This window comes from Silene latifolia, chromosome 8 (assembly GCF_048544455.1).
Source record: "Silene latifolia isolate original U9 population chromosome 8, ASM4854445v1, whole genome shotgun sequence".
NCBI classification, from domain to species: Eukaryota; Viridiplantae; Streptophyta; class Magnoliopsida; order Caryophyllales; family Caryophyllaceae; genus Silene; species Silene latifolia.
Genome location: NC_133533.1, coordinates 17,415,257 through 17,440,271, shown reverse-complemented (window position 1 = coordinate 17,440,271; position 25,015 = coordinate 17,415,257). Strand labels below are relative to the sequence as shown.

Genomic DNA, 25,015 nt, shown 5'->3' with positions numbered 1-25,015 from the left:
AAGCCTAAAACTAATTTTAGAAGGAGAAAATACGTGGGTCTTCCCGAATACATTATTTGCAATTATTGTGGTAAGAATGGTCATGTCCTCAACACTTGTGAGAAAAGATTTCATGACATTAACAAGAACATCAAAATAATTAAGCAAATATGGATTAGGAAAGATACCATGAGATATGTTGATCACAAAAGGGGACCCAAGTTTGTTTGGGTTCCTAAACTCAAAGTCTAATCTTGTGTAGGGCTTGGTGAGAGGCGGCCGCAATTGGTACTTGGATAGTGGATGCTCTCGTCACATGACGGGTGATAGAAGCCAATTCCTCTCACTTAAAGCATATGATGATGGCACGGTAAGGTTTGGTGACAACAAGAAAGGTGAAGTAATTGGCATTGGAAAAGTTGGTAAGTCATCATTACTTTGTGTCGACAACGTGCGGCTTGTCAAAGGTTTGAAACATAATCTCCTTAGCATTTCTCAACTTTGTGATAAGGGTAATTTTGTTCAATTTCGTGCCAATATGTGTCGAATTTTTGATGCCACTACTAATGAACTAATACTCGAAGGAAGACGTGTCAAAGATGTGTACTTAACTAATTTGAACTCTCTATCCGATCACACCATGTCTTGCATGAGTGTAATGAACAATGATCCTTGGTTATGGCATAAAAGGTTTGGTCATGTTAGTACAAAAACTCTTAATACCCTTAAAAGACTTGACTTAGTTGAAGGCATTCCTAATATAAAGTTTGATTTTGATAAAGTATGTGATGAATGTGCTAGAGGTAAACATGTTAGAAGTTCCTTTAAATCCAAAAGAATTATGAGTACATCTCAACCTTTGCAACTTTTACATATCGACTTGTTTGGACCAATGAGAACTAGAAGTAGAGGTGGTAGTCGTTATGTGTGTGTCATTGTTGATGATTACTCTAGGTTCGTTTGGGCACTCTTCCTAAGCTCTAAGGATGAGACATTTGATGAGTTTCTAATTTGGTTAAGAAAGATTCAAAATAAACTTGGTTTAAAACTTGTTTCAATGAGAACCGATCACGGAACCGAATTCGAAAACTCATCATTTGGTGCTTATTGTGATGACAATGGTGTAGACCATAACTTCTCGGCTCCTAGAACCCCACAACAAAATGGTGTGGTTGAAAGGATGAATAGAACCCTTGAAGGAATGGCTAGAACAATGTTATTATCTAGTAAGTTGCCTAAGAACTTTTGGGCCGAAGCGGTAAATACCGCTTGCTACATTCATAATCGTGTCATGATAAGGAGTATATTGAATAAAACTCCCTATGAATCGCTACGTGGAAGAAAACCCAACATTTCATATTTTAGATGTTTTGGAAGCAAATGTTTTGTTCATAACAATGGTAAAAACAATTTGGGTAAGTTCGATCCACGTAGTGATGAAGGAGTATTTATTGGGTACTCCGATCATAGTAAGGCCTATAAAGTTTAAAATAAACGAACCTAGTTAATTGAAGAAAGCATCCATGTCATTTTTGATGAATCTAGTGTGCTTGGACAGGTACAAAACATGGATGATGTTGATGAGGATGAGGATGATGAGTTTGAGATTGGTCTTGTTCGAAAGGACTTTGTGTTCGCGGATGAAGAAGCTCCCAAAGATCAATTGCAAAGACACGAGACTCACCTTCAAAGGAGATCAACAACTCAGGGGGAACACGTAGCACCTCTCGCTCTCGATTCTTCTCTGAAGCAACACCCAACGACCGTTGCATCCACCTCCGAAACGAAATAACCCAAAACAAAGGAGGATGAAGAACCTTCCAGGCCAATAGAAACAGATCACTCGTGGATCGATGTGTTGAGGGGAAACAAGAAACCATTGTTCCAAAGAAGTGGAAACATCAAAGCTCTCATCCACTCACTAATCTCACAAGTGATCTCAACTCGGGAATTCGAACAAGATCATCCGTCAACAATCTCGCTCATCTCAATGAGTATTGTGCCCACAATGCCTTCCTATCTCAAATTGAACCTTCAAATGTAACAGTCGCCTTGACTGATGCAGACTGGTTGCTTGCTATGCAAGAAGAGCTCAATCAATTCAAAAGAAACGAGGTATGGCACCTAGTCCCTAGACCGCCTAATCGTATTGTCATTGGTACTAGGTGGGTCTTTCGCAATAAGCTTGATGACTCGGGAGAAATCGTAAGGAACAAGGCTAGACTAGTGGTGCAAGGTTATAACCAACAAGAGGGTATTGATTACGATGAAACCTATGCACCGGTAGCTAGACTTGAGGCCATACGATTGCTTATACCTTTTGCGGCTCACAAAGGCATTAAACTCTTCCAAATGGATGTTAAAACCGCTTTCTTAAATGGATATTTGGAAGAAGATGTCTTTGTAGAGCAACCACCGGGTTTTGAGAACAATGATTTGCCTAACCATGTTTTCAAATTAGACAAAGCTCTTTATGGTTTAAAACAAGCACCAAGATGTTGGTATGATAGATTGTCTAAATTTCTTATTGAAAATGGTTTTAAAAGAGGCTCCGTTGACAAAACATTGTTCTTGAAGCAACAGTCCAGTGAACTGTTGGTTGTACAAGTATATGTTGATGACATTATATTTGGTGCAACAAATGAACTCCTTTACTTATATTTTTCGGAACTAATGAAATCGGAGTTTGAAATGAGCATGATGGGTGAGCTAGGATTTTTCCTTGGGCTCCAAATTAAGCAATCAAAGGATGGAATCATGATCCATCAACAAAAGTATATTAAGGAAATGCTTAAGAAATTTGGGATGACGAATGGTAAGACTCATGATACACCTATGGTAGCCGGGTCCAAATTGGACAAAGATGAACTCGGTAAGAATGTTAGTGATAAGGTGTATAGAGGTATGATAGGCTCACTTCTCTACTTGACCGCAAGTCGTCCCGACATTCTCTTTAGTGTTTGTTTATGTGCTAGGTTCCAAGCAAATCCGAAAGAATCACATTTCAAAGCCGTTAAACGAATTCTTCGGTATTTGATTGGAACACAAAATCTTTACTTATGGTACCCTTTACGTTGTCCTTTTGATCTTATAGGCTTTTCGGATGCGGACTATGCGGGGTGCATGGTGGATAGAAAGAGTACCTCCGGAATTGCAACGTTCTTGGGTCCTTGCTTGACTTCTTGGGCCTCAAAGAAACAAAACACGGTAGCTCTTTCTACGGCCGAAAGTGAGTACGTTAGTGCGGCACATTGTTGTTCTCAACTCCTTTGGGTAAAACAACAACTCTTGGATTTTGGTATTATTTTTGACTCCATTCCCTTAATGTGTGATAATACGAGTGCAATAAATATTTCCAAAAATCCTATTCAACACTCTAAAACCAAACATATTGATATTCGTCACCATTTCATTCGTGATCATGTGGAAAAAGGACATATTAAACTTATCTTTTGCAAAACCGAAAATCAAATTGCCGATATTTTCACGAAGCCACTTGCAAGAGAACATTTTGAGAAATTTAGACTAGAAATTGGGTTAATTAATAGCTTGTGATTTTTAGTGTGAGTTTTACAAATTTCCTTAATTGATTAAATTAAAATTGGATATATGTTATTAAGTGTTCTAAGTGCATTGACATCATGTTTAGACCAAAAATTGACACCGTATTTGTGAGTCGGTAATCACTCAACCTCATATCTAAATTTACGTTTATTATATGCTACCTTGCGTTTTTATTTCGAGTAATTAAATGTGTTTAAGTTGGGCCAACTACCTCATCTCCCACATTTATTGGGCCATTTACTCCCTTCAACCCACCTTCTACCCCTATACCCGTACAAACTTACTAACCCACCAAAATCCTACAACCCGTCTATCCCTTCATCTCCCCAAATCCTACCATCTCACCTACCCATTAAACTCAACAATTACCCACCATGGTCAAAACGTCCTTCAATACGAATACTAATCCTTTCAACCACCTTCAAATGGATGTCTCTTATACTCTTCAAATTGCTCAAAATCCTTCATTTTTCAATACCCAAAGACATCACCCCTTCACATTCAATCCACTCATGTTGCAAAGGTCTATGTGAAACAAAGAACCAAACAACTACATGTTCTACATATGCATCAAGAGATGATTGGGAAGTTGGTTAGAAAAACGGAGATAGATGAAATTGAAAATTGAAGTTGGTTGGAAAATAGAAAAAAAAAAAAAAAAAACGGGAAGGCAATATGCGAAATGTCAAAGTGATTATTGGAAATGAGATAGATGAAATTGAAAACTGCGACGGTCTTGAGAAAAGAAGTAAAGCAAAAACTTTGGAAGAAATTGAAAGGAAGTCACAAAGTATATGATCATCATTTGCTATGCTCAAAGGTCAAAGTAGAAAGGAAAGCAACAGTGTATGCAACTGTTGCTACGCTCAGAGGTCAAGATCAATTTTGTCAAAAAATTTCATGATATGAAAGCAAAATCCAAGAAGTTGATGTTCCTTCATCACATGTTGAGAACTTATATCGGTGCATACCTTGGTGGTTTCAATATACAAAGTCTAATGCAACAGTAGAGATGACTGTGACTCAGACCTTCATTGTCAAACCTTAACCATTTTGCTATCTTCTTCTTTATCCTCAAAACGATGACCAAACTTCCGCACCCTGAATTTGCCCATAATCAAACTTGTCTTTTACCTTACACCTTTTGTTCCACCTTGTTGTGCCCTCCTAAGACTATTCTGTTTACTTGTTATTTTGACACTTGGTGGTGTAGTTTAAACTTTATTTAGCTATGGTGAACTATGGTAAACTTATGTTTAAACCGTATGTTTATGTTGACTTTGTTACCTTGTCACGACTACATGTGTCTTTTTATGTTTTCTTGTGAAATATTTGCACTCTAATGCTTTTGACATCTCTATCCGTTTGATGATGTCAAGAGGGGGAAAAGGTAAACTCATGCTTTGAATCTCTTTGCTTATTAATTAAACTAATGTCTTGTCTAACCTTCTTAGCTTGATTCTTGTTTTGGGGCAATGTAAAAATGTCATGGTAGTTTGATTCTAACTTTTGCCTTAGGTAAGGTAATATTGTCCCTTCTCTATCATTTGATCTTGCTTGCTTAAAATCTTGAATCAAGGTGTTTACATTGCTTATACATTCGTTTGGGGCTTGTCATCATCAAAGGGGGAATTTGTTGGGTTCCTTATGTTGATGATAACATGCCCATTTGATTTGTGTTGTCTTAGTTTACCTTTTCAGGATTAATGATGTAATCAAGCATGGATTAAGAAGTGTTGAAGTTGTTATTAATCCCATTGTATTAAGTCATGTGTCATCTAATGTACAAGTGAGAAAGTAGAGTATATTAGAGTAATAGAAACAGTCCAGACGACTGTTGCTTTTACAAGTAAACAGCTGCTTGGATTGTTGCCACAACTCGTGAAACTTGAAGTCCCTTTTTATCTTTCAAATGCTCTCACGTGACTCTTATTTTTCAAAGATAAAAATCAGATTTTTATTAAGGAGATGGTCTTCAATAAAGAGTGGTTTGAATTATTATTTTCAAAATGTTTCCTCTTTATGCAAATTCAACCCTTTGGCTCTTTAAGAAAACAAAGAATGCTTTTTGCCATTTTAGTGTTAACTTGTCATCATGTGACTTGTCTTTTCTCTCTTTGTTTTCTGAATTTGCATGAGCATTTAAGGATATCTTTCAAACTATCTTTCCCTATTCTTGCCTTTGCAAAAGAGCCCTCTTTGGTGCAAGTTTTGGGTGGTTGCTATTGCCCTTCACATGTGAGGTCTTTGACCCTTCAAAACCCTAGCAACCCCTTCACTCACCTCCTCTATATAAACCGTGTCCCTCCTTCATAAATCCTTAAGACTTTTCTGAATTAATTCTTCCATCTTTGCAAATTATTTTTTAAAGCTTAAAATCGTGTTTATTTGCAAAATCCTTTAAAAGTCTTCAAGTGTCTTCAAGTTGTTACAGTCGTGGCTACTGTTGCTTTTCTATACTAAACTCTCTTGCTTATGAATTGTTGATCTTGTAAAAGTTGTCCATCTTTATTCTTTGTTAAGAATGTGTTAGTGGAAACTTGATCCTATAACATTCTAAGTGTGTTAGTAGAGTTTAGGACGGAGTAGTCTTTAACTCTTTGCAACCGGAGTAGGTTGTGAGTTGGCAACCGGAGTAGGTTGCGAGTTGGCTTGTCATAAGAACGGAGTAGTTCTTGTACTTGCTTTACAACCGGAGTAGGTTAGTGTCTTTTATTGTACGGGTCTTTTAGTTGTCGGAGTAGATCACTAAAAGAAAGCAATAAAAAGGTAGATTGGACGTAGGCACTTGAGTATTTGCCGAACCAATTCAAAATCTCGTGTTTGATCTTTCTTTTATTTCCGCTGCTCTTTTATTTTGTGTGTTTTGCTTTGCTTAACCTTCGAAGTAACAGTTCATCATACTGTCACATTTGGTCTGCAGTCGTATTCCACAAACTGAGACAAATAGCTACAGTCAGAACGATTGTTACTTTCATACTTCAGCATACATTCATCTTGATACTCGTTTAGTCTTTCAATATTATTCGAAGTATCTTCTCATCTCTCTTGTTCTCGTAACTCACTTTAATTCAATAAAGTTGAAGTTATAAATTTTAAAAGAGTACCTAATTCACCCCCTCCCCCTCTTAGGTACTTGAATCCATAAACTCAACAATATCATATCAAATATTCATGTGTTTAGGAAGAATCAATAATTATCATTCTATTTTAGGATTTTGTACGTGATTTTTCATGTATCATTTTTTTAATAATCTTAGGATTTTAGCAAATGACACGTGGCGATCAAAGGGACTACTGGTTTTAGCTTTAATATAATATATGATATCAAATTATATAATTATAAAAATTAACAAAAATTATATATGTTTATTAATTAAATAAAAGAAAATAAACATTTGTAAAATGACGTTAATTTGACTCGTTTATGAACCTAACTCGAATTGAGACCCGTATAAACTCGATTTATAGAAACCCATATTTTTGCAAACCCGAAATAGACCCGACCCAAGACCCCCTATAAACCCGTTTCATACAACCTAAAATAGACCCAATTCATATTTTACTCGTAAGACGTAACCCGCTAACCTGAACCGTTTGATAGATCTACTTACAGTGCAATTTGGAGCCCCTCCTATACCAGCTTGAGGGCCTCCGAGTTATATGAAATTCTTAACCTGTTCATTTTATGATACAAATTAATTAAAAGAATGTATAAAATATACTATATTATAAATACAATAATTTATACAAGTATACAGCCTTACTATTTTATTTGACAACCATAATATTTTAGTGTCAAAAACTGTCACATTAAATTTTATTTTGCTCAAAAAAATTCACACGAGCTTATTCAAGTTACTAGTCTTTTTATCATCAATGGGTGGGATTTCAATTTAAACACCCGTTTTCTTTATATAAGTTTAATAAACACCTCTTATATATATATTAAACAATTGTATGAAAATGAGATGAATGAATGAGTATTGAAGCGTAAGTTATCAACTACATTATTCTTTAGACATATTCTTTATTACATCATACAAATCTTGGTGTAATATTGGAGTATATTGACGGTATGTCGGTATTGTAATGTACGTTATGTACCGTCGGAGATAAGTCATATCTGGAATGTGAAGGAAGATATTAGTTCTCCTTCATGAACCATTGTGTCCCTTAGTGAAAATATAACTACTCCTTGTATTGTGTAGTATATAAATAGAACATTGTTGTAAACAAAGTAAATATAACTACTTCTTGTATTGTATAGTATATAAATAGAACATTGTTGTAAACAAAGATAATGCAATTCATTAATAATAATAGTTACATGTACTTTGTTTACAATAATGTTCTATTTATATACTCCGTACTACACAATACAAGGAGTAATTATATTTTCACCAAGGAACACAATGGTTCATGAAGAGGAACTAATATCTTCCTTCACATTCCGCGTATGCCTTGTCTCCATCGGTACATTTCAATACCGACATACCGTCAATATACTCCAATATGTAACTTATTTTTACGTATTAGTAAACCTTTGTAATTTTTGGTGTTGCAACAAAAAAATATTGAAAATTCTTATATGCGACAAAGATAATCGCATACGTAATAAAATACAAAGAAATCTTCAAAATTTGTAGTACTATACTACTCCGTATTATTTACCTCTTATTTCGTATAATACAGTATATAGTTGTGATAAAAAAATTCTATTTATATATTGGAATTTTGTTTAGATATATACCATGGACGTAAAATGTATTTTTGTAATTCACTACGTCTGATTGGGTTCGCCAATAACAAATTCTTAATTAAAAGTCATTTAAAAATCAAAATTTTATATGTAAAATCGGAAAATTCACGTGGCACCCCTAAAGTTTGCCACTTTGCATATGATACCCAATATTTTGAGTTTGTGTGCAAGTTATCCTTCACCTTTGAATTTTATGCACAACATGACTTTTTTTGTCACTCTAACAAACTTCAATTCAGCATAATCCACGCATCAGAATTTGAATTCGGCAAATTTTTTGTTCTACACACGTTTTCTTGTCAAAATCTACGATTTGAGAAAAAAAGTTCACTTACATTTTATGCAATTTTTTCTCATGAAAACCTAAAATCGACCATAACTTCGATCTTAAATTTCGAATGACCATTTTTTGTGTTATCAAATTATAGATCTCGAAGAGGTAATCAAATTAAAAAAAAAATTGGTCAATTCCGATTTCTGGTCTACAATTTATGCTCAATTGAAGATTCGAAGAGCGATAAAAAGAGCATTTTGTACTTAAAAATCAAACTTCAAGGTTATCATGTGCACAAACTTAAAAAGTCGGTTACCACGTACAAAATAACATAGTTTACGGGTACCACGTGAATTTTTCGTATAAAATATAAGAGTTTTTGAAATTTTTTCGATGAAAATATTATTTATGATAGGCTACTTGTGCAATTTGCGATAGGTTAAAACTAATTTATAATTTTATATCACTTACCGGCGGTGCTTCGTCACAAAATTCAATCAATCCTCGGCTAACCAGGCTTCCCTATACGCACAAAAGAAATAAATAAATAAATACATAGGAATTCAGAGGTAAATATGTTTGTTAAAGAGATGTGTATATTCATAAAAGTATAAAATGACGTATACATTTGATAGACCATAAACTCTGATCCAAATATGGGATATAGATCTATCAGAACGATATTAGCAAGGTCTATAATTTTTATATCCAATTCTAAATTTTTCATATTCAATTTCAGGTTGGAGTTAATTCTTAAATTTTATACCTTACTTAGTTGATCTAGATCTCATAAAAGACAGTCAAATCCGATCATTTTTATTGAGAACACGAGTTAACTAAAGTGGTAAAAGCTCTTTAATCCCAGCCATGAAGTTGGGGGTTTGATCCTCACCCGCGACATATTACGCTCATTTGAACAAAAAATCTGATCATTTTATGAATCTAAGCTAGTTGCTAGGTGGAGCACAATTACTTGTAAGCGGGTTATTAATTCGTTGCTTCAATGATAAGCAATAAGAAACTCTTTTAAGTAAACCGTTGGGGATCAAATTGCTCTTATAGCTGGATCATAATTTTACTCAGACTCATTGTATTTAAAATATCAATATTAAATAGACATTTTATCATTCAGACTATTGACCAAAAAAAAAAAACTAAATAAAGGATTCACATAGGATCAAGAATGAGGAATTTATTGCAATCCAATATATTCATGCATTTATAATTAAACCTTTCCCGTTTTAATAATCAGTGCTCAAAAACTTTTTACTAAAACTCATATAATATTTAAAGCAAAACTCAAAAACTTTAGAATAGAACTCAGAAAGTATACAATCAGATGTACTACATCTGATGTATGGTCTATAAACTGTGATCCCGTCTTAATTTATAGCTCTTGAATCTTTTTTATTTTTTTTCAACCTATATTAAATATATTCCCGAGAAGGATGATACTATGTACAAAAGTTTTAATTTACTTTATGTTTTTTCAAATATAGTACCTTCATTATTTGAAATTTTTACGTAAAATCAATCCAATGTTGGTACTTATTAGGTTGGATTTTTAAGCTCTTTTTAGAAAGGGCATGTTCAGTTTTTAACATAATGGTCCTTGAAAATCAACAAAGCATGATCTTTAGTAATCTCGATGGAAGCGCTTATATATCTCATTATCTTAATTTACTAACACAAAGAAGTGTATAAGTAGCTCTATAATTGTGGTGTTTGGTATTTTAGCATCTTGTTCTTCATATATTGGAACACTTTTTGTCACCCTATAGTTCAAGTTGTATATTCTTCTAGGTAGAAGCTTGTACTTAGTAAGCCATGTTTTTTTTAATTTTAATTCTAATATGGAGTATAAAATAGAAGTTTAATGAAGTGTTTTTATTTCCGAGTTTATTTTTTATTTTTCTATTTTTAATTTATCCATTTTAAAGTAGCGTTAAAATTTAAAACCCTTTCTTGCAGTTTTTGTTTCCTAATGTTGATTACCTTCATTGAGTAAATTCTAAAATCATAAACTATAAGCTAAGAAATATAATAAGCACATGCTTTAAATGTTAGTCTTTCTATAACTTACCCGTATTCGACGTATGATAATGAAGTATCTAAATTCAATGAATTATCCATCAGTAACTTTAAATTGTACATATCCTGGATATTATTGGTCTATTTGTGATATACTCCCTCCATTTTTTTATATATGACGTTTTGCATTTACGAGGTAAGCCTTTGACTTTAATATTTACAAAAATATATTTGTTCAAAAAATATAAAAATGGTACCATTAAATTTCTTACGAAAAACTCTTTCATATGAGTATACATATCATAATATTTAGTCTTATATTTTAAGAGATATTGAAGAGAGAAGAGAGTGTCTCGAAATATGAGAAAGTCATATATAAAAAAACAGAGGGAGTAATAATATTATCCTTAGAGGTACTTACGAAAGTTGGACTGCTCAAAAAACATCCTTGAATTATTCTGCATTTTAATATTTAATGTTAATAGTATATCTTTTATATTTATCAAAATCACAATAACAATATTACGGAGTATTTATCATACAACATGAAGTATAGGATAAGTAAAACTCTTAGGTTATAATTGATAATTAATTAACATAATTAATTAGCTTTTTAATTTCATATTTTATTATCAAGTAGTTTATCAAAGCTGTAGCCAATAATATCACTCGAAAGTTCCTCTTTTAAGTATATATATATATATATATATATATATATATATATATATAGAAATAGGATCCTGTGCGAACCTAAAGTTCGGTGCGAACTGTGCGAACTAAAAATCCCAACACCTTACTCTATCAGCTTTACACACTCCCGTTACTTTCCCAAATAAATCAAAACCCAACAATTCAATTCCTCCTCCACGTCTTCTCCCACACACTACTGACTACCCTCTCCCAATTAATCCGGTGCTTAACTTTTAATCAACGCCGATGTCGGAGCTCCATCAACAACCGTCAACTGCCGATGTTGACATTCTCGACCGACGAGAACTATTTAGACTCGAAATCTGCCGTCAGACCCGTCTCCTCTTCTCCATTTCGAATTCAGTATCATTTCCGACCAACAACCTCCTACGAAAACGATATATATACAGAAAATCGATACTTAATTCTCAAATCGACAAAAAATGGCGATTAATTGTCGAAAACTAAGACGGTCGGGATTGTTGAGTGAGTTGGATCTGATTAGGTTTGACGGTTTTGAGGTGTGTATAAGGGATTATGGGTGGTAGGGGGTGAGTAGACACCGCACATCGGTGGGTTTGACGACGACTGGTGCGAGGGACTTTGAGAAATCGGGGAAATGTAGGAGGGGTCAGGTCTTGTGGGCCGATGTGGACGCCGGTATTGGTGTGAAGTCGGGAGAAGGGAGTAGGTGCTGGTACTGGTGATAGTGGTGGTGGGCGGTGGGCGGTGGTATGGTGATGTGCAGTGGTGGGTGGTCTGATGGCCGGATACACTCATTAGTATTGTAGATACATTTGTTAATAAGCCCGGATACACACGATATTACTGTTGGATACACAAATTGATTTGTGTATCTAGTAGTAAGATTATGTGTATCTGAGAGTAGTAATATGGGTATCTTGGTAGTTCATACAAAGGTCGTGGGGACTCGTAGGGATGTCATGAAACAAATGTTGGACACACTACAGTCATAGCTAGAAAGTCATGACAGTGATTGGAATGTTGGTGCATCAACTAATTGGATATGGGAGTTCATGGTTTCTTCTTTTGCTGATTAGTAGTTCTGGGTAATATGAAGAGTGAACAAGAATGAGTTGTCTCGAGTTTTAGCGCTTAGACAAGCTCCTTGGTAGGGAGAAGGCTTGACATGGAGAAAGATATCCTTGAATGTACTAATGTACAAATAGCCGCTTTGAGAATGTATAGCTGCTACTTTGATTCATGTTATTGCTGTTATACGCAAGGGGTGTTAAGGCTTTGAGAATGTACTAATGTACAAATAGCCGCTTTGAGAAAGATTGCTGTCATAACAAGCTTGTTAAGTATCTGAAGGATAATGATGTTATTATTCCAGGTCTTTTAATCTATTTCAGTTTGTTGTCATAACAAGCTTGTTCAGTACCTTCTCCTTTTCTTTTGAATTCCCTCAATTTTAAAATGGACAAGAATCCTGATGTTTATTTTGTTCAGGTTTTGAAGGTCTTAAAGACATGGCTTTGCACCCAAGTGGTTGTTCTTGCTGCAAAGAGGCCCAGAAGAATGACGAATCCGATGGTATCCCTCACAATTCTTTCACTCGATCTTTTTGTAAACTCGTGTGATAAGTTCTCCTCAGTTATGCGTCTTTTTTATTGATTATGTGTGTATGTTCTTACTTAATTTTCACTCACCTACCGCTCCTAGTGAGATTTCTGTTGTATGTGGAGCATAATATTGTAGCAGACTTGCAATATTGCGGACTTACTCCTTGTTTTGAAAGCCATCCATATATTCTAAGCACTTCTGCATCTTAATTTGTAGCCTATTCAGAGTTGAGCATGATGGCAAGCGAACACATAAACCCGTACCTACTAGATGGAAAGGAAGGAGTGGTAGAAAACATGGTGGTGGATGACACTAATGGAGGCGAGCGCATGTACACTAGAATCGACATGTCTGGTCTGGGAGTGAAGAACAACAAAGTGAGAGTCGAAAATGGTATCTCTTTGATCTTCGGAGGAGAAGGCTCACAGGAACACTCTTTTGATGAAGGCGGCCGTACTTATGCGGCAAGCTTGACATTTCAAAGTGTAGTTCTTTGCAAGATGGTTGATGTGAAGCATGTAATGAAGGATGGAGTTTTAAGGGTATTGCTCCGTAAACACACCGCTCCAGGTAGTTCAGGAATGGATTGCATGATGACCTTACTTGAGAAGTCTTAATCTTTTTAATGCTGTTCTGTTGCTAGGTTATTGTCCCAAATCTCTTGGGTTTTGGTGGGATTTCAGACATGAATTTGGAGAAAAACATCATACTTTGTGCTTCAGCTAGTTTGTTGTTTGTATACTAGTTGTAACGTATCTTATTTACTTCTAGTTATGAAATTTATAAATTGTTCTCTTGTTGAACACAACTCTAATTTCCATCGCTTACTAGATAGTACACTATAAGATGTTAGATACACATCTCTGGCACCCCAAATACACTTCGTTACGCTGCTAGATGCACTCCGTGAAGTTCCTATATACACTCTATAAGATGTTAGATACACATCTGTGGCATCCCAGATACACTCCGTTACGCTGCTAGATGCACTCCGTTAAGTTCCTATATACACTTCTTAAGTTGTTAGATACACATCTCTGGCACCCCCGATACACTTCGTTAAGGTGCTAAATACACTCATTAAATTACAAGATACACATCTCTAGCACCCTAAATACACTCATTGAGTTGATGGTGATGCACTATTGGTTGAAACAAATTCACTGACTTGCAGAAAAGTGATTATAAATGAGTATGAATTGCTGCTATGAAGCTGATAGCATCAATTCATTGTGACATGGTTTATTGAGATGTTATCGAGTGACGGAAACTAAAGGGTAGATACACAGCTCGAACGACTTTAGGAGCCTGTTATGAACGTTCCTTGTGGTGATACATGTTTATTGCGGTAATAATAGTTATTTGTATACAGCAGCTAATCTAATACGCCTATGATTTGGCGCTAAACACTTCAATATATACGTGACTCGGTGTACCTACATGGCGCCAAATGATCTAATTTGAATGCGATGATACGTGATCGTGATAACCACACAGCCCACGAGATTGTATGATTTTTTCCCAAAAAATTTTGGAGTATTTATCTTTAGTTTTTTTCCCAAAAAATATATCCTTGTCATATTTTTATGTTCTATTGGCTTTTTCATGTTCCAGTTGTACCAAGTTTCATCTGTTCATCTGTTCTTTGTGGTGGTTCATCTCCATTTGAACCTTTGCGGTTGATGTACATGAACCCAATTGAAAACCTTCAAGTCCCTCAACAAAAAACATGGTATGTAACCATGTATCTTCGTTTTTTAGGCTATTTTATGTGATATATTGTACAAGTTTTAATGGTCCCTCTCTGACCAAAATCATGTACCCAATCCCATATTTGCTGAAATGAATGGTTGAATAGTTGATGTTCACTTGAGATGTTTCTTTTACTCATAAATGTTTATTTATTTGTAGTTTTGATTGTGGAGTGTTTGTGCTGAAATGGTTGGATGCGTTGGACAATCAAAGTTTATGGACCAACAGTGAATATTTTGAGGTATAGATTTACGGGTTTTGCCTCCTACCTTGCCATTGCTACATATTAAATATATACTATACTGTATGAAAATCTCTTTTGCAGAAATTGCCTGACTATCGAAAGAAGATAATATTGGAACTTCTTAAATGGGATAAAAATACAAAAACGGTACACTTGCTTGACTTAAAATTAATGCAAAGTCCATTTCGTCATAACTTTGGTGAACATCTGTTAATTGTTACTTGCTTTTCATGGTATAGGTGTTTCATTGATGACATGGACAGTTTTTTGCAAGCAAATGATCTTTTCTTCGATGGATATGTGTTCAGTGGCGGCCATCCCTTGCTTCAGCAGGCCTGTTATATCTAAAATTAATTCGGCCATATGACCTTGTTCGTTTGTAATGGTACCATGAATTGTTTAGTCTGTAATCTTGTATTTGAGTAGTTGAGAATGTATTTAGTAGTCGAGAATGTAATGCTACAAGAAATTGTGAAACTTGGATTGACCATAAGATGAGACGGGTGTACTTCGTATGGGTCTTTTATTGAGAGACAAAGATGTTTAATGCAAGCCGCCTTCTCATTTGATTCACATCCTTTTCTGTATTATGTACAATTACATGTTTCATGTCATCAACTAAAGGCTTTATTTCATTGGGGAACGATGCTGGATTCATGCTAAATTGGGGAACGATGACATCGACTAAATTTTGATCAAAATCACAAAAATACTTAATGCTGGATTCAGGTCTAGGTTTCATAATTTTATGTTCCAATTTCACAAGATAAGGTCCAGGATTCACAAAATAAGGTCCAAGATTCACAAAACAAGGTCAAGGATTCACAAAACAAGGTCCAGGATTCACAAAACAAGATCAAGGATTCACAAAACAAGGTCACAAACTAAGTTCAAGTAGTTAACAAAATAAGGTCCAGGATTCACAAAACAAGATCCAGGATTCACGAATTATGTTCCAGGATTCACAACATTGAGTGAAACAAACATCTTAAGTGAAGATCCACGTGGTTTCAATTTCGCAATTTCTCATTTTCACAATTTCGCAATTTTCAATTTTCACCTTATTCAACTTCCATATTCACTCTCTTCAACTTCCATATTCACCATATTCACTAACTGCTCTCTCTTAAACTTCCATATTCACTAACTGCTCGTCTTCGCCATTATCCGCCATTATCATTGAGCTTTTCGTCTGCCATTAGCTTTTCTTCGCTATTATCCGCAAATTAGGTATTTTTCTATCTACTTTCTCAAATTTCGATTCATCCTCCTTTTGTTTCGTTATTTTTCACCATAATTTTCAATCAACTTCTTTAATTCGTCAAATTATTGTTTAGGGTTTTTGCCAGTTTTTGTTATTGAGGGTTTAGGGTTTTTGCCAGTTTTTGTTAGTGAGGTTTTAGGTTTTTTTAGTATATTTCGATTCTTTTACGTATGGTTTTGTGATTAATTTATCGTTCTTTGGATGCATGTTATTTGCCAGTTTTTAAATGTTTTTGTTACCGAGGGTTTATGGTTTAGGGTTTTTGCCAGTTTTTGTTAGCTACATCTCATTTGCATTTCGTGAATCTAGGATCTAGTTTTGTGAATCTAGGACCTAATTGTGTGAATCTCAGACCCTGTTTTGTGAAATTGGAAGATAATATTGTTATACTTGTTAATAAGTGCATGAAATCACCTTATCTGTTTTCATTATCTTATCCTTATTTATTGCCGCTTTTAAATGTATTGTTGGTTAAGTTTTTCAAGAGCTACATCTCATTTGCATTTCGTGAATCTAGGACCTAGTTGTGTGAATCTGGGACCTAATTGTGTGAATCTCAGACCCTGTTTTGTGAAACTGGAAGATAATATTGTTATACTTGTTAACAAGTGCATGAAATCACCTTCTCTGTTGTCAAACTTACTTAAAATGTTTACATTTCGGATTTTAGTTCTGATGTTATTTTGCCTTACTTGGTGCATAATAGGAAGCCATAAAAAATGAAGCGACCTGTTCAACCAGCTGCTGATTCTACTGAAGCTACCGAACCAGTCTCTGAACCACCTAAAAAAAAGACAAGAATTTACAAAGAGAGACTGCCTGTGTTGAGGACTCGGATGTCTCCTTCTGGGCTTTACCACTTTCTCAACAATAAGGAGAATCCACCATCATATAAGCAGATTGAAGCTATACAAGAAATGGGATTTGGTTCTCTATTGCATCTTAAAACAGATGTTGTTCCGGGTCAGTTGGCGTACTGGCTAGTTTCAAATTATGACCACTGTACAGGATCGTTGTGTGATGGGAAACTCCTTGTTTTAGAGGAAGATATCCATCTGTGCATGGGATTGCCAATGGGTCCAAACATTGTCGAAGAAGCAAAAATTGGAGATAAGTGCCCTTCTTATGTGTCTCTTTTGGAGGAGTTCAGAAGTCAATACAAAGGTAGTTCCATTGAGCTCAAACACATTATGGAAAAGCTCTCTACACAAAGAGATGGTGGAGATGATTTCAAACGCACTTTCATCATTTATATCTTCAATGCTTTTTTAGGCGGTGTTGTAGGCAATCGGGCTAGTTTGAGACTTCTTAAAAGTTTGGCAAACACTGAGTTGATCTCCAAATTCAACTGGTGCAATTTCATCAAACGCAAATTGGCTGACCAAGTTGAGTCTTGGCAAAAGAAGGAGTGGGAGACCCAAAAGCTGAAAGAAAATTGGTTTGGTGGACCTATTATGGTCTTGGTTTTTATTTATCTAGACCGATGTGTCTACAAAGCACGCCTTGTTACCCGGCAGTTTCCAACGCTCTCAACTTGGACTAAAGAAGCTATATCCCAGAGACTTAAGCAGGAAGTGAATGACAAAAATTCGGACAATAGAACTTTCGACAAGGGTTCTATTGAGCCTCCACTGGTCATCACTCAGCATAAGGCACATGCACTTTTGCCTACTATTGAGTTTAGGGAGTCTTCAAAGCCAGCGAGCGCACCTTTGCCTACTATTGAGTTTAGGCAGTCTTCAAAGCGAACAAGTGAACAACAACATTCTGAAGATGAAGAACCTTCTGATCCTCCTACTGAGTTTATTAATAAACTTGCTCTTTCCGCAAATGTTGATCCTGTTCTACCTAATAATTCAGGCAGTACTACTGAGTTTGTTAATAAACTTGCAGTTTCCGCAAAGGTCATGGTTCAAGCTTTCATGGAGTACAAATCTCTTGCTAGCCAAGCTCGAGCAAACTACCTTCCTCGAACAACGCTTTCTAAACTAGTTGCAGCTGTAGATGGTATTGCAGATGGTTTTAGGGCATCTCAAGAAGACAATAATGAGGAGGGTAATGTACAGGAGAGTGTGGAGGGTAATAGTGGGGATAATCTAGCTGAATTGTTGGAGGCATTGGACGTGATGGGTGAAGCTTTGCAACCAATACAGTCACGTCGTTCATCACCAAAACCAGAATGCCAAATCATACGATTTCGTGAACCTTCAACATCTTGTATTCAAGCTGATGAACAACCTGATCATCTTTTATCTCCTGTCATACTACTGCTCATCGATGATTTCCCTCCCGTCGGTGATGATGCCTCTCCCGTCAATGATGAACAACTCGACCATTCGAGCCTACGGTGGTAGCGGATGATCATCATAATCAAGAACGGTGCGTTGAGTACAATAGGAGGAGAACAAGTGAAAGAGATATGCAAACAAGTTCCAGTCTATTGATGATTTCCCTTCACAATGAGCCCACTCACCCCATCATCGTTCTAGCTACTCCCGCAACTTCTACTCCTCCTCCTCGGTAGGGAAAAATGATGAACAACCCGATCATCTTTTATCTCCCTCTCATAATATCGCTATCGATGATTTCCCTCCCGTCGTCGATGATGCCTCTCCTGTCAATGATGAACAACCTGACCATTCTGAGCCCACAGCGGTAGCGGATGATCATCATAATCAAGAACGGTTCATTGAGTACAAAAGGAGGAGAACAACTGAAAGAGATATGCAAACAAGTTCCAAAGCTATTGATGATTTCCTTCCATCAATGAGCCCACTCACCCCACCGTTACTATCGTTTCTAGCTACTCCCGCAACTTCTACTCCTCCCGTGGTAGGGAACAATGATCCTCCTTCTACACCAATTGTTTCCTACCTCGATAAACCATCTTCCAAAAGGAGTTGAGGGCGTGCAATCAAGAGAACCTATCCAGAGAAATAGTACAAAATGATGCACTAGAATGGCCTCGATACACTGACAATGAATTGATGCATTTTGTTCGAAAGAAAGCAAAGAAAAATATACAGTAATGTCATATTTTTGCTTTCATTTTTTGATTTTTTTTATTGTAATAAATATACCTACTAGTTGAATTTTATCAATAATGAAGTGACGTTATGGTGTCCACTCCGTGGATGGATGTCACAAGAGAAGCTTTGCATAGTCTTGGACCGAAAGGTCTTATTATAGATGATGTAAGTAACCCCTGAGTATTATTTTCCTTTTCCTGCCCATGTTTTCATTTTGTTCACGTCACTCGATGTGTATGTTTCCTAACAAATTTAATTTTGTAGGTCATTGATATATTTGGAATTAAGTGCACATTCAGTAGAAGAAATTTAATCTACTTGCCAACAACAATATCTGTCAGTCTCAAATTCTTTATATGTTGATATTCAAGTATTTTGCGTTCTTTAAGTTGCTTTGTTTCTAAAATTGCCTTCTTGTGACTTGTAGAGTCTTGATCGAGAAAAGAACCCTGAAATTTGGGGTACACACATAAAGGACAGTTACACTCCACCTGCTGGTAGCCATATCGACAAGGTCAGATATTTGTGAATCCTGGACGTTATATGTGAATCCTGGACCTTATTTCGTGAATCCTGGAACTTGTTTTGTGAATCTTGGACCTTATTTTGTGAGTCCTAGACCTTATTTTGTGAACTCCTTGACCTTAGTTTTGTGACCTTGTTTTGTGAATCCTTGACCTTGTTTTGTGAATCCTTGACCTTATTTTGTGAATCCTGGACCTTATTTTGTGAACTTATTTGTGAATCCTGGACCTTATTTTGTGAACTTATTTGTGAATCCTGGAACATAATTCGTGAATCCTGGATCTTGTTTTGTGAATCCTGGACCTTGTTTTGTGAATCTTATTTGTGAATCCTGGAACATAATTCGTGAATCCTTGACCTTGTTTTGTGAATCCTCGACCTTGTTTTGTGAATCCTGGACCTTATTTTGTGAACTTATTTGTGAATCCTGGAACATAATTCGTGAATCCTGGACCTTGTTTTCTGAATCCTGGACCTTGTTTTGTGAATCCTGGAGTTTATTTTGTGAACTCCTTGAACTTAGTTTGTGACCTTGTTTTGTGAATCCTCGACCTTGTTTTGTGAATCTTGGACATTTACTATCTCAGGTTTTTATCCCTTTCCATAGTAACACAGAGCCGCAACATTGGTGGGCTTGTGTTTGTGATATAAAGCATGGAAAAAATTTCATCCTCGACTCATGCGTGGCTGTTAATGTGGATCCTGACAACAAGCATGCCAAAGAGATTGTATGATTTTTTTTCCCAAACTATTGTTATTGCCTTTTCTTTTAAAAGTATATTCCAAAATATATTTTGATTTTGTTATTGCCTTTTCTTTTTCAGGTACATCATGTTTCAGCTATTTTGCCAGAGTCATATAAATCTTTGGAGTTCATGCACACGAACGAATATGTCAATCTCAAAGTCCCTCAACAAACAACAAGGTATGTAAGCATGTATATTTTTCCTTTTGTTAACAGATCAATAGTTATTATTTTGAGCCATTTATTGTTTTTTTTGTCTAGTTATGATTGTGGAATTTTTCTGTTGAAGTGGTTGAGTGCCTTGGATGATGATAGTTTATGGACCAAAAGTGAATATTTTCAGGTAAGTTCATTAGTATACGAAAATAAGGCTTATCTTGTGAACCCCAGACATTGTGCGGTGAATCTCGTGAGCTTTTTTGGTGAAACTTGGTCATTATCAAAGAAGGTCCGAGATTCACCGAACAAGCTCTCGAGATTCCCGAACAAGGTTTGAGAATCACAAAACAAGGTTTGATATTCTCCAAATAAAGATAGGTTCATTGTCTATATACTTCACTAATATATGTTTCTCTTGGCAGAATTTGACACAATATCGAAAATCGATCGTATTGGAACTACTTAGATGGGATAAAAATACTACAAAGGTACACTTCATTGTCTTAAAAATGATGTGAAGTTCATTTCTTCATAACTTTGGCAAATTTTTCGTAAATAAGTCGATTGTACTTGTTTTTGGTTGTATAGGTGTTTAATTAAGGAAGACAATTGTCCGTGAAGTCATAATATGCAAAAGTGGGTCGAGGCTCCTGTAAAGATTGTTGCCTACATCAACTCTTGTAAAGATATTTTGATAGTTAATTTGACATTGACATTGACATTGACATTGACATTGAGTTGAGCAAAAATGGTTCGAGGCAAGATATTTCAACTCTTGGAAAGATATTTGATAGTTGTAAAGATTGTTGCCTTCATCAACTCTTGTAAAGATATTTTGATAGTTGTAAAGTAGATGATTTTAAACCACGACCAAGTTTGACATTGACATTGTCAATGAGTTGAGCAAAAGGTATGAGATTCACAAGATAAGGTCTGAGATTCACAAAATTAAGAGCAAAATAGATTATTTTAAACCACGACCAAGTTTCACAGAACAAGCCCTAAGATTCACTGAACAATGTCTGAGATTCACAAGATAAGGTCTGAGATTCACAAAATAAGGTCTGAGATTCACAAATTTAACAACAAAATAGATGATTTTAAACCACGACCAAGTTTCACAGAACAAGCCCTAAGATTCACTGAACACGGTCTGAGATTCACAATATAAGGTCTGAGACCAAGTGTCACAGAACAAGCCCTAAGATTCAATGAACAAGGTCTGAGATTCACAATATAAGGTCTGAGACCAAGTGTCACAGAACAAGCCCTAAGATTCACTGAACAAGGTCTGAGATTCACAATATAAGGCCTGAGATTCACAAAATAAGGTCTGAGATTCACAAATTTAAGAGAAAAATAGATGATTTTAAACCACGACCAAGTTTCACAGAACAAGCCCTAAGATTCACTGAACAATGTCTGAAATGATAAAAACGCTTGATGCTAGATTCAGAACCAAGTTTCACAATTTTACGTTCCAGTTTCATAAAATAAGGTTCAGGATTCACAACGTTGACAAAAATAAAACAAGCTTAAAACTTGTCTTCTTCAATCAGCTTCCTCTTCTTCCTCATTACATCATTCTTCATTCTCAACCTCTTCCTCTTCTTCCGATGTGTCTCCCTATGTGAAGAATCAAACTTTTATTAGATACTTTTTTTTTAGAAAAAAAAGAATTAGTAGACAATAGTAGTTGCGTTTTCAAGCAACACTAAAATGGAAAGACAAGAATAGAATTATACATACTTGATTCTCAGGAGGATGCTCTGCAAACTCATTTGGACAATTTCTTTTATCATGGTGTGACATGCGTTTACACTTAGCACACAACCTTTTTGGTTTTTTTGCCTTCATAATTGCCTTATTTTTGCTGCTCACCATCCTTTTACCACTACCTTTGTTTCTAGAGACTTTAGGTGGTAAGATCTTGATTTCTTTTGGAGCCTTGCAGTTGAGAAGGGCCTCCAATTCTTGTTCTTTGGTCAAAGGCTTTGGGTTTGGCTCCAACTTCTCTCGGAATTCTTTTATTAGCTTGGCAAACTCTCTCATATCTGACTCTTCTTCTTTTCTTTTAAGCATACCAACAGTTGCGTAAATCTCAGACCACACCTGAGACATCTCAAACTTACTATTACCAGTAAGATCATTGTTTTCTAGTAGATTTCCATTCAAATCATAAACTGGGTTTCTGAGTGCATTCTTACTCCACTTACGCAAAATGGATTTCTCAGGAATTTTCTTAAACTTTCCCGAGCAAATCCAAATGATGTGGTTGCATAAGATACCTTTCCTCTCAAACAATTTACATGCACAACGAACATCCATTGTTCTCCGATTGTACTCAACTGCATATCTCTTTCGCTTGTTCACGTCCTCAACAATTGAAACTTCAAAGTTAGTTACTGGATCTGGTGGGGTGTATCCACAAACACTACACGCATTTACCGAAAATTTAACCTCCTTTTGGAAATCAAAGAACACTTCATGTGTATAGACCTTCACTGCATGGGCCTCCTAGTTTGACCCGAATAGGGTTTCAGGCATTGAGTTGTGGCTCTGTGCTTCGAGAAGCTTTAGATTGTGCCTTTGTTGGTCCATGGCACTCTCAAATCTCATCCAAAATTCTACAAGAGTCCCATATTTATTTTCAAATCTCTTGAAGAAGCTATTCGAACTTGATATACACTTTATCTGCGGTTTTGGCACGTATTTCCATGCATAATTGTTAGCTTAAGGCTACTATTTCTCCCGAAATGGTTTACTTTGCATTCTTTATGATTTATTGTAGGAATGAATGGAAGTAAGCTAAATCAAGCCTAATTCGTCCTCCGGAGACAACTTCAAGGAAGCCCATAAGGAGGGGATTCAGGTTCACCCACCTTGGGATGCGTGCAAAGGAGTGAAGAGCTGATTTGAAGGAACAAAAGAGCCACTGCACAGCATTACCAGTCGATCGACCTCTTCCACCAGTCGATCGACCGTTGAACTTAAGCAGAAGCTACTGGACTGCTACAACTAGTCGATCGACCACGCTGACCGGTCGATCGACCAGTTTTCGAGCTGATACTTATTTCTTCGTGTTAGACTTTTAAAAGCCCAACTTGTAATTAACTTTTGGTATCCTTTTATCAGTAGAACGCAGCAACTTTTAGGTTATGCTTTTTATTATTGAAGAACTCAGATTTTAGATCTAGCTTTGGAGACGGAAACCCTCGATTTCGATACTTTGTTCTTGAATTCAATTAGTAAGTTTTTATGCAATTCCTTTCTTCTTTTAATTCTTGTTATTTCAATTCTTGTTTTATCAATTTAATTCCAGAAATTCATCTCTTGTCCTTTGTCTTTTATTTAAATTCAATCATGTCGATCTTGTTCTTTGTTATCAGTTTAGCAATTGTTTTAGTTTTAGTCATGCGTAGCTAATTGTTTTGATTGGGAAGGAGGTGAACCATGGCATGAATTAGGATTGTTTGTTAGCATGAATTCTTCCATTTCGGTTTTGTCGTCTGTTGATATGTCTTTTTGCTAGATTGAAAGATTAGTAATTAGAACTATCATTAGATTGGAATTTCTCTTGAGTGAAAGCTTTGAGAAATTTCGGGGAATTAGAAGACCGCAAGGTTAATTTGAGCATCGTTCGAAAGGCTGCTTATACTCCCTGAGACTGTTTTATAGGATTTCTGTTACCTTATTGTCCTGACCATTGCCGTGGTGAACCGAATTTCCCGATCCCTTTTTTATCTTGTTGAGAAATTTCATTTTAGCATTTAGTCAATTTAGTCAACCAATCTCAAAACCCCCCAATTAATTGTTACTTTTATAGACTGAAAAATAGCAAACACAATCAACCTTGTCTCTCTGTGGTTCGACCCTTACTATCACTAGCTATAGTTTTAGTTTGGAATTATAAATTTAATTTTGATACAAAACGACGGTATCAAATTTTGGCGCCGTTGTTCTTAGGGAGACGGTGTAATTCTGTTTGCTTTATTTTTAGTTTATTTTTCTTGTCTCAAGGAACTTTTGTTCCTTGAGACCGTTGCTTACCTTTGCTTCTAGTTTTGCTTTTGCACAGTTAGAGGACAGGTTTTTGAGAGGAAGACTTGAGTACTCTTATTTTGGCAATTATGGCTACAATATATGATAATCTACAGCCAAAGGAACACCATCTTCCAAAGGGGCACCAGTTACCTACCCCTACTACGGGTAACTTCGAATTTCGTTCCTCTTATATCGATTTAGTGGAGCGAAATCAGTTTTCTGTTTACTGATGAGGACCCTTGAAGCATATGGAGATTTTCACAGACTACTGCTGTTCCATACCTATACCAGCTGGGGTGACTCAGGATGAAGTAAAGGGGTTGATGAATCAATGAGTGAAGAATCATGCGAACTAGTTGACGGATC

General features: G+C 35.9%; 1 protein-coding gene and 1 long non-coding RNA gene across 2 annotated transcripts; one reads left to right on the top strand and one right to left on the bottom strand.

Moving 5' to 3' along the window:
• Positions 1-12,305: 12,305 nt before the first annotated feature.
• On the top strand, positions 12,306-13,344 carry LOC141594172 (uncharacterized). Its single transcript, XR_012522031.1, has 3 exons — positions 12,306-12,657; positions 12,774-12,857; positions 13,104-13,344. It is a non-coding gene; the product is annotated as an uncharacterized LOC141594172 (long non-coding RNA).
• Positions 13,345-22,186: 8,842 nt separating this feature from the next.
• Positions 22,187-23,254, bottom strand: LOC141594787 (uncharacterized). The gene is made up of 2 exons (XM_074414776.1): positions 22,355-23,254; positions 22,187-22,231 (listed from the first exon to the last, which is right to left on the bottom strand). The coding sequence occupies exons 1-2, from the start codon at positions 22,931-22,933 to the stop codon at positions 22,187-22,189; spliced, it is 624 nt and encodes a 207-aa protein (XP_074270877.1). The 5' UTR covers positions 22,934-23,254.
• Positions 23,255-25,015: the final 1,761 nt, after the last annotated feature.